The 15141-nt window shown below is 48.9% G+C and overlaps 1 protein-coding gene across 2 annotated transcripts; it reads right to left on the bottom strand.

The window, feature by feature from the left end:
• Window positions 1-5022: 5022 nt before the first annotated feature.
• On the bottom strand, window positions 5023-13630 carry LEP (leptin). Of its 2 annotated transcripts, none has more exons than XM_066366155.1 (3): window positions 13611-13630; window positions 7815-7985; window positions 5023-5784 (listed from the first exon to the last, which is right to left on the bottom strand). In XM_066366155.1, the coding sequence occupies exons 2-3, from the start codon at window positions 7956-7958 to the stop codon at window positions 5425-5427; spliced, it is 504 nt and encodes a 167-aa protein (XP_066222252.1). In that variant the 5' UTR covers window positions 7959-7985; window positions 13611-13630; the 3' UTR covers window positions 5023-5424. The 2 variants fall into 2 exon arrangements, with proteins under 2 accessions (XP_066222252.1, XP_066222253.1); XM_066366156.1 differs by having other exon boundaries at window positions 5023-5781.
• Window positions 13631-15141: the final 1511 nt, after the last annotated feature.

Below are 15141 nucleotides of genomic sequence, written 5' to 3'. Positions count from 1 at the left end.
GACCAATCAGAGCACTGCATCCTCCTAGCCACAGTGATTGGTTCAGCAAGAAGTATGCGATCTAAGCCAAGCCAATGAAAGTCAGCCCTGGGACTTTTGCTGAAACAATTGAGAAGTTGCCTTTCCTGGGGAGTTGCCGAGATGAAGGTAGAAGCTTGGAGTTTCTGGTGGTCACTTTGGCTATCACCTGAGAATAAAGCTAGAGTTAAAGGCAGCAGAGCTGAGGAATGGAGAATGATTCCCTCTGATGGGGAGATGTGGGGATGGGATGGCAAACACAAGATAGTTAGAAATCTGTGTGTGTCTATTTGGGGAAGAACTGGGGTGGGTAAAGATATCTATATCTATATATTTATGTATCTATACCCATGAGTGTGTGGATAAATAGATAAATAGATACCCAGCCTAGGTATTACAAATTCAAAGGCTCAGGTTCTAAGCCTCAAATATGAGTCTTTGGGCAATGAGACCTCCAAGCCAGTCTTGTTCCCACCAGCCAATACAAGGGATAAATAATAAACACCCTCCATTGCTACTCCAAATGTAGAAAGGTCATAAGACCTTCCATCCTGAAGTATGGAGGGGGGTTTCCTGGATTGTTGTCATGATCTCCAAATAATTATTGGGTTGTGAAGACCACGTTTAGATTTTTGAGTCAGAAGCAAGGTCCAAGCCCAAGTGAAGAAGGTATTGGAGGCTTCCAATACCTTCCAGGATGGGGGCCCACTGAGGGGAAGCTTACTTCCTATGACTCACACTGCACCTTCTAGTTCTCTCTCAGATAAAGACACACGTTTTATAAACAGAAAAGGTGAAGTGAGGGTCGGCGTTTCCTCAGGAATTATGGTCCAAAAATGGTGAGAGGGCTATCTTCAGTGTTGGTTTTCTGGTCTGTGATAGTTTGGGGGGGACATCCAGCTGAGATGAAACCTTGGTTTTGACAGGAAGGTCCTGTCTGAGGTTCAGCAGCATCCAGTGCCAAGGGGCTTGGCCTATCCCAAGGGGGAAGCCTAACCCACTCTATGAATGGGTCCTTTGGCCTGCCCTGCTCTGTACTCTTTGAAGCCCCTGAAGCTGATGTAAAGGGTGTGTATTCGGGGGTGGGTGGTAATGGTCTGCTCCTGATTTAGGAGGAGTATGAAGTAAGCCAGTGAGGAATGGAATAAGTCTTACTGGCTGGCTCCAGGGATAAGGTTTTGAAGGTAGGGGCAAAGTACTTTTCTTCCAATAGCTTAAATGGGAAAAAATAGACAAGAATCCCATTTCCCTGTCTGAGGCGTCTCTTCCTATGCAATAGATTTAATACGGAAGGCTCACCGCAGTGGGGACACCATGATTCCCCTTGGGGAGGGAGAAGGGGCATTCTGCAGCTTCCACAGGGCACCCCAAGGCCGAGAGGGATGAGGCCGAGCTCGAGGCCCCGAGTTTGCTCCCTTAGCTTTTCCTTACGAGCAGAGCAGCGAGCAGCGGGACTTGCCTTTGCAACATCTTGCAGCTGGCTCTTGTCACTCTCTCCTTGTTTGATTTGCTAAATCTCTGTTTAAGTTCGCTACTTCACACCCACACTGACAGTCTGCCATCCCCCCCAGGCCCTGGGACATCTGCCAAGCAGTGAAATCAAATGTGGAGTTAAATATAACTTGGCTCTACATTGTATTCGAGTCTCCTTCCACCCCACCCCCCACTCCTTCCTTCTCAAGAATGCAGAATGTCCAGGCAGTAGTACCCAGGCCGAGGGAATCTTCCCCCCAAAATGTTTATTCTGGAAATCTTACCCAAAAGTAGAGGGCCTGGTATAATGAACTGATGTGTGCCTGTCACCCAGGGTTAACAATTATCAACACTTTTGCTGATCTTGTTTATCTAATCGTATCTAATATATGTATTTTCCTGAAGCATTTTAAGACAAATTCTAGATATCATCTCATTGTACCCTAACCTACTTCAGTCTGAATCTCTAATAAATAGGGTAGCATTTAAACATAATTAATCACTATATCATCACCACAGCTAATCAAATTAACAATAATTCCTTATCATAACCTAAAACAGAATCCATATTCAAATTTCTGTCATTGTCTCAGAGTTGTCTTTGTACAGTTGGTTGGGACCTAGGTCTTTGATCTCAAAAAGAAGTTTGCTGAGAAAATGAAGAGTGAGCAGAATTCTAATAAGAAGTTTAAGCTTTAAGGGTTAGGATTGTTGTCAGGCTTTTTAATTTTATTTTAATTTTTGCAGAATTTGCCTGCATGTGAATAATGGGCTTGTTATACAAGCGTCTCAATTCCTTTGCTCAGAGAGCCCGTGCTGTGCCAGACACTATGGCCAGACATGGTGGGGGGGGTGGCCTTGCCCACAGAGGCACACAGCCCAGGGCAGGACCCCAGGGTGCAGTGGTGAAACCCCTACAGAAATGCTGTGTTCTGACCTCGTGCACAGGGCCTATGGGAGCTCAGGGGAGGGAAGACCTGCCAACATCAGGCTCCGTTGTTGTATAAAGACATCTTACGAAGAAAATATTCAATAACCAAGACTCGTTTGTTAACCTGATCTTTTCTCGATTCAGTTATCCTAAGGTGTGAGTGAGACAGACGAGGAGGAAGAGCCAACCCAGAGGGCCTCGTTGATGTGGTGACTGGGGGAGGCATCCAGCGCTCAGTCTGGGCACAGTGCGCCTCCGAATTGCCTCCACAGAGGGTGAAAGCCTGAGGCATGTGTTCACAGAGCCTCATCCCCACTGGTTGGCTGAGACCGGCACCACCAGGGGTGTCACTCTCCCCTCACTACCAGGCTGCCCCCCGTGGGCTGCGAGGGCCCCCACGGATCACGGTGGAAAGGTTCGAGGAGCGCTGTGCCAGGGAATGGCACCTCACAGCTGCAGCTGCTCTCAGACGTGACCAGGACATCAGACTCTACTAAGCAATTCCCATTCCTTTTGCTTCCCTGACTCATTAATATTAATAACTACATGATTTATTAAGTGCTTTTTGTAAATCAGTCATTGGGCTATTAGCTTCCCAAACACTTTATCATTTAATCTTCTGAAGACCTGCGAGGAAGGTGATGTTATTCCTCCCATGCACAGATGATAAATTGAGGGAAAGAGAGGTTACATAACTTGCCTAAGGGTTAGGCACCCTCTGGGCTGGGAGATGGGGTGGCGGTGATTGCTGGGCACCGGGACGGGGGCAGGGGGCTCTGTTACTGTCTTTACGTCTTCACCTCCCATCTGCAGGCCAGAGAAAGTAAATTCCCAGGGCCAGGACCTCTCAGGACTGAGGATGACAGTAGACCAGCAAACTTAACCCACGTGGATTTGCATAGTCAAGCATCACTAGCCTTAGGTCCTGAGGTTGAAAGCTCGGTCCTTTTGGAAAAATGACGTATGCTTATTTTTGGTTGTATGCTGTTGTGCAGCAAGCATCTGGGATGGGGTCTTCTGAAAGGTCCTGCTGCGTGGGCCTGCTGCTTTGCTCACTACATTCTCCAAAAGTCCTGACACTGGAGGTTGAACACGGCCAGGTGCTGCCCCCAGACTCCACCAGCTGTTCGGCAGGTGTGAGCTGCTGCCTCAGGGGATGCAAGAGAATGGCCTGGAGATGGAAAAGGCTCTGGAAGGACACTCTGAGGATGTGCCCTCCCACGCTGCCCTGGCAGGCAGCCCACAGAGGAGGGCATGGCATCTCTAGGCCTTTTCTCGGAGACCCATTACTGTGCACTGGCCTCCTGAGCCCCTGGGGCTGGGAGGAGGAGGACAGGGGCTTCTCAGGCTCCTAACGGATCAGATACAGGGCAACTCAGACAGTCCCCGGTGGCCACCAAAGGAGCAAACACATTGTCCCCAAGCCTGTTACCTAGGCAGGCAGGGACTGGGGTGGGTCATGGCACCGGCACCGTCTAGGTCCCGGGGGATCAGTGCAAAGGAATGTGTTGTAAGAGATGGATCATGGCCTAGACTTCTCAGCAACACGGGCCAAAAACATTCTCTCCTTTTTATAGTTTATTTGGTTTGCCTTGACTTTCTGTCACTGGCAACCAAAGGAGTCTTGACTGACACAGAAGCCAGCCACTTCCCCCAGCTGCCAAGTGACCCACTTAGGCTGTTCCAGCCACATCTGACTGTCCCCTGCTCGGGTCTTCCCTTCCTCCCTACCTAAGCTGGCACACAGGAGGGACTCGGCCTCTGTCGTCTACCCGAAGGTGAGTTTGTGCCCGTATACTTCTGGTCCTGGGTCACTGACATTTGAAGTCTGTTGCTAATTGTGAGATGAAGGGAAGAAGCTTCATGCACATCTTCTGTGAACTAGACACTGTGCTGGGTCATTATGTCATTAAATATCCAGTGCAATCGGCCCTGGCCGGTTGGCTCAGCGGTAGAGCGTCGGCCTAGCGTGCGGAGGACCCGGGTTCGATTCCCGGCCAGGGCACACAGAAGCGCCCATTTGCTTCTCCACCCCTCCGCCGCGCTTTCCTCTCTGTCTCTCTCTTCCCCTCCCGCAGCCAAGGCTCCATTGGAGCAAAGATGGCCCGGGCGCTGAGGATGGCTCTGTGGCCTCTGCCTCAGGCGCTGGAGTGGCTCTGGTCGCAACATGGCGACGCCCCAGAGGGGCAGAGCATCGCCCCCTGGTGGGCAGAGCGTCGCCCCTGGTGGGCGTGCCAGATGAATCCCGGTCGGGAGCATGCGGGAGTCTGTCTGACTGTCTCTCCCTGTTTCCAGCTTTAGAAAAATGAAAAAAAAAAAAAAATATCCAGTGCAATCAACAAGATGTTTTGTGGGAGGAGGATCCTTAAATCACCCACGGAGGTGACCCCCTTGGATGGGCCAGCCCCCGAGTCTACACTGGGACTTGGGTTAAAAATTTCTGATACAAATGCACAGTAGAGGTGACCTCTCGGTGCCTGCAATGAGACCAGGCCTACGTATCTGGTTGAGCCCATTATTGAGTTGCATATCTTTGCTTGGGTTTTTAAAAAATATTTTTTATTTATTGATCAATTTGAGAAGGGGGGGGGAAACATCAGTTTGCTCTTCCATTTATTTATGCATTCATTGGTTGATTCTTGCCTATTCCCTGACCAGGAATGGAACCCACAACCTTGGCGTATCAGGATGACGCTCTAACCAACGGAGCTACCTGGCCAGGGCTGTTTGTTTGGGTTTTAGTTATTTATTCACTTATTTGAAAACCTGGAACTTCTCAAGGCTGAGCTGCAGACCCAGCCTGACTCATGCAACGCCGGGTCCACTCATGTTGTCAGCCCTGTGCTTTGGGGGATCCTTTAGCCTGAATAACTGGCTGTTGGCTATGGCCAAGTCCAGGCAGAAGCGACCTTCGGAAGGGTGACTTGGAGGAGTAGAGAGAAAGGGGACTGGAGGACTGGATAAAAGCTGTCCGCAGAGGCCCTCCCCAAGCCTCCCAGGCCTCAGCACTTGGGGCTGTAGTCCAGTTGCTGTAGCATGCCCTGCAGAGACTGCCGCAGCCTGTTCAGGACCACGACCTCTGTGGAGTAGACTGAGGCCTCCAGAACACCACCCAGGCCCTCCAAGTTCTTCAGATCCCTGGTCTGGGAAAGGGGGCAGTTGTTGGAGAAGGCCAGCACGTGGAGAAGTTCCTGGAGGTTCTCCAGGTCATTAGATATTTGGATCACATTTTTGGAAGGCAGATTGATGAGGACTTGCTGGTAGATCGCCAATGTCTGTTCCATCTTGGACAAACTCGGGACTGGGTGGAGCCCAGGAATGAAGTCCAAACCAGTGACCCTCTGTTTGGAGGAGACCAACTGCTGTGCAGGAGGAAGAGGGAGAGTGAGAGCTCAGAGAGGCAGGAGACACGTCCATGCCCTAAAGCCTCTCCTTGGAGTGTTTTTTCCCTCAGCTACTTCCATTCCCCCTTCTGCACCATCCTGGCCTAGGACCTCACCTCTTGTGTCCAGTTGGCTGCCAAGCCGCTAAGCTGGCCTCCTAGTCTTCTGTCCTCTTAGCCTTCCCAAACCACCCTGCCCTTCACTCCCAGACCAACCTTTGCAGGTCATTTCTTTCACCAAGTGGCCTCTGCCGTAGAACCGGCCATGATGCCCTATTTTGTATTGAGTTAAGTCTCTTCTCCAGGCAATGGAGTCCTCCCTAATCCCCTCCTCCCCAGGCATCTTCATTCCCTTCCTCCTCAGTAAATTCCTCCCTTCCAGTCAGGTCCCCCACGGACCTCACGCCATTAGGCCGTCCCCAGCGAGTGTTCAGTCTCTCTCCTCTGCTCCAATAACTGGTTACCAGGAGGGGTTCCCCTTCCCAGCTGCCCATGACACTCCCTACAGCACACAAGAGGGACACTCTGGACCTACCATGTGCAGCTTTGTCAAATGACTGTTTTGAAAGCCAGGAGGCGTAAGGGTTTCTCTCTGTGAAATGCTCAAGACTCTTTTCTAGCTTTGAGTTGTTTCTGCTTCTGGTCACCTGACTTCTCCCTTCCCTAGGCCACTGTCACACATCCACAGTGACCAGGAGACATGGAAGTCCACACAGGGCAAAGAGCAGGCTTATAAGGCTGGGGACTATCAGAAACCACAACCACACACCTTTGATGTGGGCACATTTAGTTCTGCTTCTGCAGGGGTGGGGGGTGGGAGGTCACTTGCTTTCTCTAAATTAAGCTCATAATGACCTTATGAAGACTATTTTGAGAGTCCCATTATCTAGATCAGGGGTCCCCAAACTTTTTACGCAGGGGGCCAGTTTACTGTCCCTCAGACTGTTGGAGGGCCGGACTATAAAAAAAAACTATGAACAAATCCCAATGCACACTGCACATATCTTATTTTAAAGTAAAAAAACCCAAAAAGGGGACAAATACAATATTTAAAATAAAGAACAAGTAAATTTAAATCAACAAACTGACCAGTATTTCAATGGGAACTATGAGCCTGCTTTTGGCTAATGAGATGGTCAATGTCCAGTTCCATATTTGTCACTGCTAGCCATAACAAGTGATATGACACGCTTCTGGAGCCGTGATGTGTGTGTCCCACGTCACCGGAAGTAGTACTGTATGTGAGTGATGCCGCACTTTGCGGCGCCGCCACATACAGTACTCCAGGAGCACAGCATGCTCCTCTCACTGACCACCAATGAAAGAGGTGTCCCTTCTGGAAGTGTGGCGGGGGCCGGATAAATGGCCTCAGGGGGCCGCATGTGGCCCGCGGGCCATAGTTTGGGGACCCCTGATCTAGATGATGAAACCAAGGCTTAAAGACATTGAGGAACTAGCCTAAGATTTTCCAGCTGGGAACCAGAGATGAGAAGAGCAGTGGGAAATGCCTGAAGGGCTAAGCCTTTGGGTCCCTGAGCAAAGGCCCGAGGGACATTGATAGCTGTTTGCAGATACTCAGAGGGTTATATCTGAAAGAGGGTAGACTTGCTCTTTTGAGTGATCTTGGCAGGCAGGACTGGCAGTAAGGGAGAGACCTTCTAAGGGTCAGGACTTAGCTACAACTAGGAAGAATGCCTACTGATAAGCACATTCTAGAGATCTGATGGAGATCCCAGACGGTGCTCCTGGGGGTCTGGTCACCAGCCAGTGGGCCACACAACATTTCCGGCTTCCTCTGGTCCTAGGCACTAGGATTCCAGTCGGGGAAGAAGAAGAGTAAAAAGGCGGAGACTGATGGGAGAAGAGAGGAGGCAGCTGTTGGTACAGTAGAAAGATTCAAGGCCACCTTGGCCCCTACATGTCACTGCCCAGGCCTCTGCTAACCTCTGAGGTCCGAGTTTCCCCACAGGCCAGCCACAGTTCTATTCTGTCGCCCCAGACCCTGCCTACCGTGTGTGAAATGTCATTGATCCTGGCGACAATCGTCTTGATGAGGGCTTTGGTGTCACCCTGAACTTTCTGGATGGGCAGAGCTTCCGCGTAGAACAGACAGAGCCAAAGCCACAGCAATCGGCACAGGGGTCCGCAATGCATTTTTCTTCCCAGATGTGCTTCTTGGGCCTGAAAACAAAAGGAACCACATATTGCAAGTCGCTGCTGCTCAGAAATCACCCATATGTCCTGTTCCCAACCACATTATTGGATGTGGATAAAAATGAGATTTGCTTTCTGCCCTGGCTATCATTTATTCAGAGTCAAGGATAATTCATTATCTAGACATGCATTAATAAAAAGCACTTCCTTAGGAAGAGGCAAGGCCTGGTCAATAAAACCACGAGGAGGTGTGCTGTAGACTGCAGAGCAGTAAGCCAGCGTGCGAGCAAACAGACATGGTGATGATGATGTGATCTCATTGTTTGATTTGGGGAAGAGAGTAAACTTTTAAAGTCAGGTTTACATCAAGCCATTTACCAGTGGTAAGACTTGAGGCAAATCATATAACTGCTAAAAACTCCACCTTTTATCCCCTGCAATATACCTGTCCTCAGGCTTTTATAAGGATCAAATTGGATCATGCGTGTTGAGAGCGCTGTGAAGGTATCGTGAAATGTGCTGTATTACTGCCCCATTATTAGAGATTATTTCCTTGTCCTCCGGTTGCTCTCACTGCAGCCTGCTGAGGACATTGGTCACTGGCTTTATTGCTTCCCCTCTCTCCCACTGGGAGCCTAAGTCCAACCAGCACTTATGGAAGGTCTGACAGTATGTCACAGGCAGATCTCAGCCCCAAGGATACAACAGTGAACAACAGGTTCTCTACCTTTAAGTGGATTACAGTTTGGTAAGAGAGACAAACAGGTAAACAGGCCATTCCAATTAAGGAAAAAAGAGCTTTGTAAGAAGGACAAGTTCAACAGGAGTCAAGGGTGGTGGGGGTTCCTGGAAGAGGTGTCACCTGAGCTGGGTATTAAAGACTGAGCAGGAGTGAGAAAGAGTAGAAAGTGGTTTCCATAATCACCAAGAAAGCAGCAGATGCAAAGGCACAGAGGCAGGAGATACTATATAACACGGTCCCCCAGAATACTGGAAACTTTCAGCATCACAGAACCCTGAGTTCCAAAATTAACAATATGCTGATCCCTGATTAAGCTGCAAAGTTTTAATGAGATACATGAGGCAATGAGGCAACAAGTAATCAAGTTAAATGTTTGTGAGCCTGTGGCCAATGATCCATGCTAAGTGTATGTGGATGAACTTGAAATAATAATTAAATGTAAATAAATTTTAGCACAAAGGGTCTGGAGATGGCAAAAAAGTTAATCTCTGCTTTTTTTTTTTCTGCCTCATCTGGATCCTGATAAAAACAGATAAGACATTTTCTGTCCACAGGTGGCATTATTACTATAATTCATAGCTTGGCAATGTAGTAGGAATCAGCAGTCTGTTTATATACTATTTATAATATTTGAATAAAGCTATTTTTTAATCTGAATTTTATAGAAGGGGAAAATGAGGCTCAAGGATCTGCATTCAACTTGCCTAAAGTCAAACAGGTAAGTGGCAGGGTCAGAATTCATATTCTTCAAGGCTGGGGCCCATTCTACCCTCCTCCCCCCATTTCTCTAGCCTTCAAGGTAAAATCCAAATTATAAATCACCCCAACACTCAGCCAAAGGCAGATCCTGGGACCATGGCATTTGGGAGCAAATATCCCGCTCTAGGATGAAGTTATGAGATTGTACCCTGCTATATATAACTTCAAATATAAAAAATACTTGGTAATTTGGGAGGAAAGCATTTCAGATGTTTTTGTGTTTGCTCTCTTAAAAAGTTCAATCTTCTATTAACTACTTATTACCTGAATAAACATTTCCACCAAATCTTTGTGGAACAGAGTTAAATGATGCTAACCCCCCAGTGTGATCCCACGAAACCCTAGCAATGGTGGATGGCGTAGTGGTTAGACCCTGAGACTTCAGCTGCTGGCTCTGCTCTTGTTAGCTGTGTGTCTCTGGGAAAGACACTTAACTTCCCTAAAGCATATGTTCTGATCTGTAAAATGGAACTGAGAACATCACCTGGCTCAAACGGTAAACGACATGAACTTGGAACACCCCTGCCGGTGTGTGTGTGTGTGTGTGTGTATGTTAAATACCAGCTGTTTTTGAATTGTGTAATTACTGGGCAGGGCTTGAAATTCTTCAGCAACACTACCTGTACCTGTAGCCAACCCCAAATCAAGCATTTGGCCTGTTGCCTCCCCTGGGCTATCTCAACAGGGTGCCTGGTATTTCTGAGTCTTGCCACCGTGTACAAGATTGAATCCTATCCTTTTCTAGGATTTATGTGTTAACAACCCCTCCTTCCCAAGAGAATTTATTACCAGATTAACTCTGGTTTTAGTAGTTCTCACATAATGACCACCCTGTAATACCTTAATGGAAAAACAGTTTACAAGCCCTCTCTATCACCACTGCTAATATGCTTCAGTGGATGCTGAGAACAAACTGCCATTCCTTGAAACGTGGAATTGAGAAGCTGCAGCTAAGTCTGCCTGAGAGGAGAGGCCAGGGTTAGGCCTCCATGAGGGCTGCAGGAAAAATGGTAACAGGTCCATCTGAGATCAAAGTGATGGAGAGAATTTGGCCCACTAACACACAACACGTAACACACACATACACACACACACACCCGTATGCCTAACCCTTTTTTGCAGAGGCTGCTAGTTGTTTTTAATCTAGTCTTCCCTTCTTCCCAAGTAATAGGACATCCAAGTTTAGATAGGGATGTGGCCATCCAGAATAAGTAGTACAGTTCCCAGCTTCTCCCAACTAGGTATGGCCATGTGACTAAGTCATGGCCAATTCAATACAAAGAGCTGCCATGTGGCAGCTCTCATGCTGTGTGCTATCCCTTCCTCCATCCCGATGTCTGAACTGTGGATGCAGTAGCCAGCGTTTGGGCGCCATCTTGGGTCATGAGGACTACAGCCTGACCTTAAGAATAGAGAGTAGGGAGCTGGAGGAGCCCAGATCGCTGAGGACTCGGTGGAACTGAGATGACACACTGGCTTTGGACTGAGTAAGAGACATAACCTCTGTCTTGGTGAAGCCACTGTTATTTGGGGTCTCTGGTAAATGCGGTCAAACTTAATGCTAACTAATTTATACATGGCATCAGAAAAGAGTGAAAAGAAGTTTTCTCTGGTTAACTTGTCAGTAATTGGGCGGGGGCCCCTGGCTGACACCCAATAATGGGGGAATGACTGGGAGGAGCCATCTTAATGTCACATCCCAGAATTCACTTTGGCCCAGCAGAAATTCCTAAAAGCTTTCTTAATGAAGACAGGAGATGCTTTAGCATCCAGGTTTCCCTTCCACTGGGACCTTGGTCAGCTTCCTGCCCCTTGTATATGTCCTCTAGGACCACGTTGGCCCAATTCCCTTTGGCTTCCTGGATTGTGCTCCATCTTGACTGTTGTCTCAGGTGCCCCCGGTCTTGGTTCCATTCATCATCCTGGTTCCTGCTCCTGTGCTCTGGGCCCCTGCCCTTCTCAGAGACCTCTGCTCTGCCCTCCTGTCTTCCCTGTGGCTTCTCCCCTCTTCCTTGGCACCCCGGCCTGGGCACCCCACAGTACAAATGCAATGTGCACACAATTGGGAATGAAATAGTCTATGGGATGAGACGGTGGCACTGGCACTGATCACAGATTTGCTTCCCAGAAGCTGATAAACTGAGCAGGAGAGACTGTAAAATGAAGTTTGCTGAGAAGCAAGGCATTTCCATTGTCACGCGTGAAGTAAGTGCAAAGGCTTCCGTGGGCCCAGGGATCTGGTGTGTTGTTTCTAAGCAGAAACAATCTCTCTTTCTATTTCTCTGAGACAACTGTGTGGACAAAGAAGAATTCCAAGGCTTTTGGCTGGCAGGCCCAGAAACAGAGCTGCCGCCGCTGGGATCCTACTGCTGGTGGGGACCAGGGCTACTGATGAACTGATCGCAGGAGAAATTGCCTAGATTTTTTTTAATCACATGTCTGCTATTTGAGGATGCACACAACACAAGGACTTTGTCTCCTGGGACCCTTTCTCTCTCCCTGACCATCACATACACCTGGGTGACATCTAGGCTGGAGTAGGGACCATGAGCCCAGGCTCTGTGAGGAGAGCTCTCCCAACTGGCCACCTCCGCACCCTGCATGGGCCACTCAGACAAGACAGGCATCTGCCTGGGGTTGATGGGCCGAATTAATTGCAATTTCCCTGGCTCTGTCCTTGATGCTTGGAGCCATTTCCTGGAACAGAGGGGGAGGAAAATATTTCCTCCAAATACCAAGAAGAGTTCTTCTGAGCATAATATGTACAAAATATGAGAAGGATTCCTTTGGCCAACATGGACTCATTCCCCTCAGCCCAATGTCCTCAAATGCTTGAAAAGGAAAGAACCTAAAAACATGCACCGTTTTCTCTTGCCTTATCCCGCTACCAAAACCAGAGACACGGTCAACCTGGCTTTTCTGTTCATGAGTATATTAGAATGAGAGCAATCATGGTCCTGCAGACCAAAGAGATTGGGTGCCCTCTCTCCCACCAGTCCCAGCGGACTGCTACCCACCACAGAACTCTATAGAACAAACACAGTGCTCGCTTTGGAAGCATATATACACACAGGACAAACACAATGGAGCTCAGTCCCTACAAAGGGATGTCATGTTCTTGTGGTGTTCCTCCAAGCTTCTGCCCACTGCCCCACCTCTCCCAAAGACCATCCTTCCAGCAGAAAACAGTTATCTTGTCTTTCCAAAGCTGCCATTCTCAATGATGACCAGGCCACTTGTTGCACTCAGATCTAACTGTATTCATGAGTCACTCTTCTAAGGTGCCAGCACCTTCAAGCTGTAGAAACCGGAGTGTAAAAGCAACCACACCCACAGTGAAATCTAAATCAAGCCACGGACGAAGGCAGAGGCTATCGGTGGGCCTGGCAGGGCTCATCTGGGCCCCCCCTGCCAACAGGTGTATTTGGTGGTCTTGGCCAGGGACATAGTAACAGTGAGAATGTGAGCAACAGGCCTTGCCCATGACCTGTTCTGTCGCCACACAGAAACCCTGCTTTATCCGTCACGAGGAAGCCATTTACACAGCTTTGAGACCAGAAGTGGTAAAACCCAGCACAGTCTCTCTGGAAGACTTAATTTCTTCCTGACGCCTTTTCTACCCTCCTATCCTTCATCGGTATCCTGGTCCCCGGCCTCTACCTTACATAACCCCTCACATTCAGAGCTGAGCCCCCCCCCCCCCACATGCTTGAAAATAATGCCTGAATTCTTATCCACAGAACAAGGTTATATCTAGTGCTCAAAAACTGGATACCCCTGCATCCCCTAAAACCTCAACTTTATTGCGCACCCTCAGGTGGGAGCCAGCTACCCTGATCTTTGGGGATGAGCTCAAGGTAATTTCCAAAGCATCTCAGAGGCTGGGCTGGTGGCTCTGACCATTTCCCTACGCTCTCTGGCTCCCTGCGCATAGATTCCTGCCCGGTGGGCACAGACACAGCCCAGCTCCGAATTCAGTGCTCCCTCGCTCCCAGTAACCTTTCCTATGGTGAGAACTCTGTGCAAAGCTAGCATGGTCCAGAACCAAGCCCTCCTCCCTGCCCGTCGCCCGCCTCAGTTTCCCCAGGGCGCTGACGTGGGGTGGAGAGAGGTGACCCGCAAAGGTGAAAGGAGAGCGCCTGGGGCCTTACCTCGCAGCGGCTCCGCGACTCCTCCGGGGCTCCATGCCTTCCCGCCCCTCTTATAGCTGCCCGGGCACAACTTGCGCAACTGCCCGCAACTGCCCCGAGCACCCTGAGCGCCAGCTCCCGCCCCACCTCGTGGGCAGCGCCGGACAGAGCGGCTGCGGGCCCGGGGCCTCGAGGGAGGGACTCCGCTGCGCCAGGAGCCACGCGCGCATCCTCGGGTAATCCCGCAAGTTTGAGGACCGCCGGCAGGAGCCAGAAATCCTCCAGGTCCGGTCGGAGGCTCTGGCGCAGCCTCTGGGAGACGGGTGGCAGTGGGGGCTCCTCTGAGCCGCCGGAGGCACCCTCCCCGGCAACTCTCCCTACCTCCAGCTGGTTTGGGTGACTTGTTCCGCCTCCTCGCCGAGGTTGTAAGGGGAGAGCGAACACACCTTTTATGTCCTGGTGCCCTTACAATGCCAGGCACACGTGGGTGCCTAGGAAAAGTTTACTGAACTGAATCTCAGAGGCACCATGCACCACAGAGCTGACTTTTGACACGCAACGTCAGCCCACCAGAGTTTGGGGATTCCTAGACTCAAGGCCACTGGGAGGGTAGGTTTTTAAAATTTGGGGAAAACCTGCAGTGATGGAGGTGTGGAGCGGACAAGGAAAGCCAGGTTCACACAGGGCCTCACCACTTTGCATTGGAAACTGCACAGGCTGCTGCTCCCCGGGCCGGCAGGGGGCTGCTTTGTCCGCTACTAGATCCTCTGGTCAGAGCCCAGTGCCTGGCACACAGGCTTTCATTCTTAAGATATATTTTTAAGTGAAACTTTTAAGTACACAGAAAAGTAGGCAATATATCAATCGCCCAGATTTAACAATTATTCTTTTTCCACATTTGCCTCATTTATTTTTTGACTAAAATATTTGAAAGCAAATTATAAACATCATGACATTTTATCCTTCAATGCTTCAGTGTGTAGCTCTAAAAAATAAGGAAGCATTTGTATATAACTGCAGGATGATTATAACACAATTGTAATTCCTTAACATCATGACAGTTCCAATTTATACATTCAGATTTCTCCAAAATATCTCAAAAAATGTATTTTACAGTTGCTTTGTTTGAGCCTGGTTGTTTTGCTCTTAATAACTATTTATGGTTGGAAGGAAGGAAGGAAGGAAGGAAGGAAGGAAGGAAGGAAGGAAGGAAGGAAGGAAGGAAGGAAGGAAGGAAGGAAGGAAGGAAGGAAGCTATAGATTTGTGAAAGTCAGAAATTGTTAGCATTGACTCTGATTTATAATTATACTGCTCCCAAAAGGTGGGAAACCTACTGCCTGTCCAACATAGGAAATTGGTAAGATTATTGAAAAGCCACATGAGAGCAATATGCACACATTAAAAGTTATGTTGTGAAGTAATAGTTAATAATGTAGGAAAAAAATAATTCTATTTTGTGATCTGAGAAGAATCAGATTAAAAAACGGTGTGTGTTTTCTGCTCGTACGCGTGTCCACACGTTTGCACCGAAGATGTTGTCACTATGGGGAC

This window comes from Saccopteryx leptura, chromosome 2 (assembly GCF_036850995.1).
Source record: "Saccopteryx leptura isolate mSacLep1 chromosome 2, mSacLep1_pri_phased_curated, whole genome shotgun sequence".
NCBI classification, from domain to species: domain Eukaryota; kingdom Metazoa; phylum Chordata; class Mammalia; order Chiroptera; family Emballonuridae; genus Saccopteryx; species Saccopteryx leptura.
Note: the sequence above shows the minus strand (reverse complement) of the source record. Positions and strands in the feature narration are given on the sequence as shown.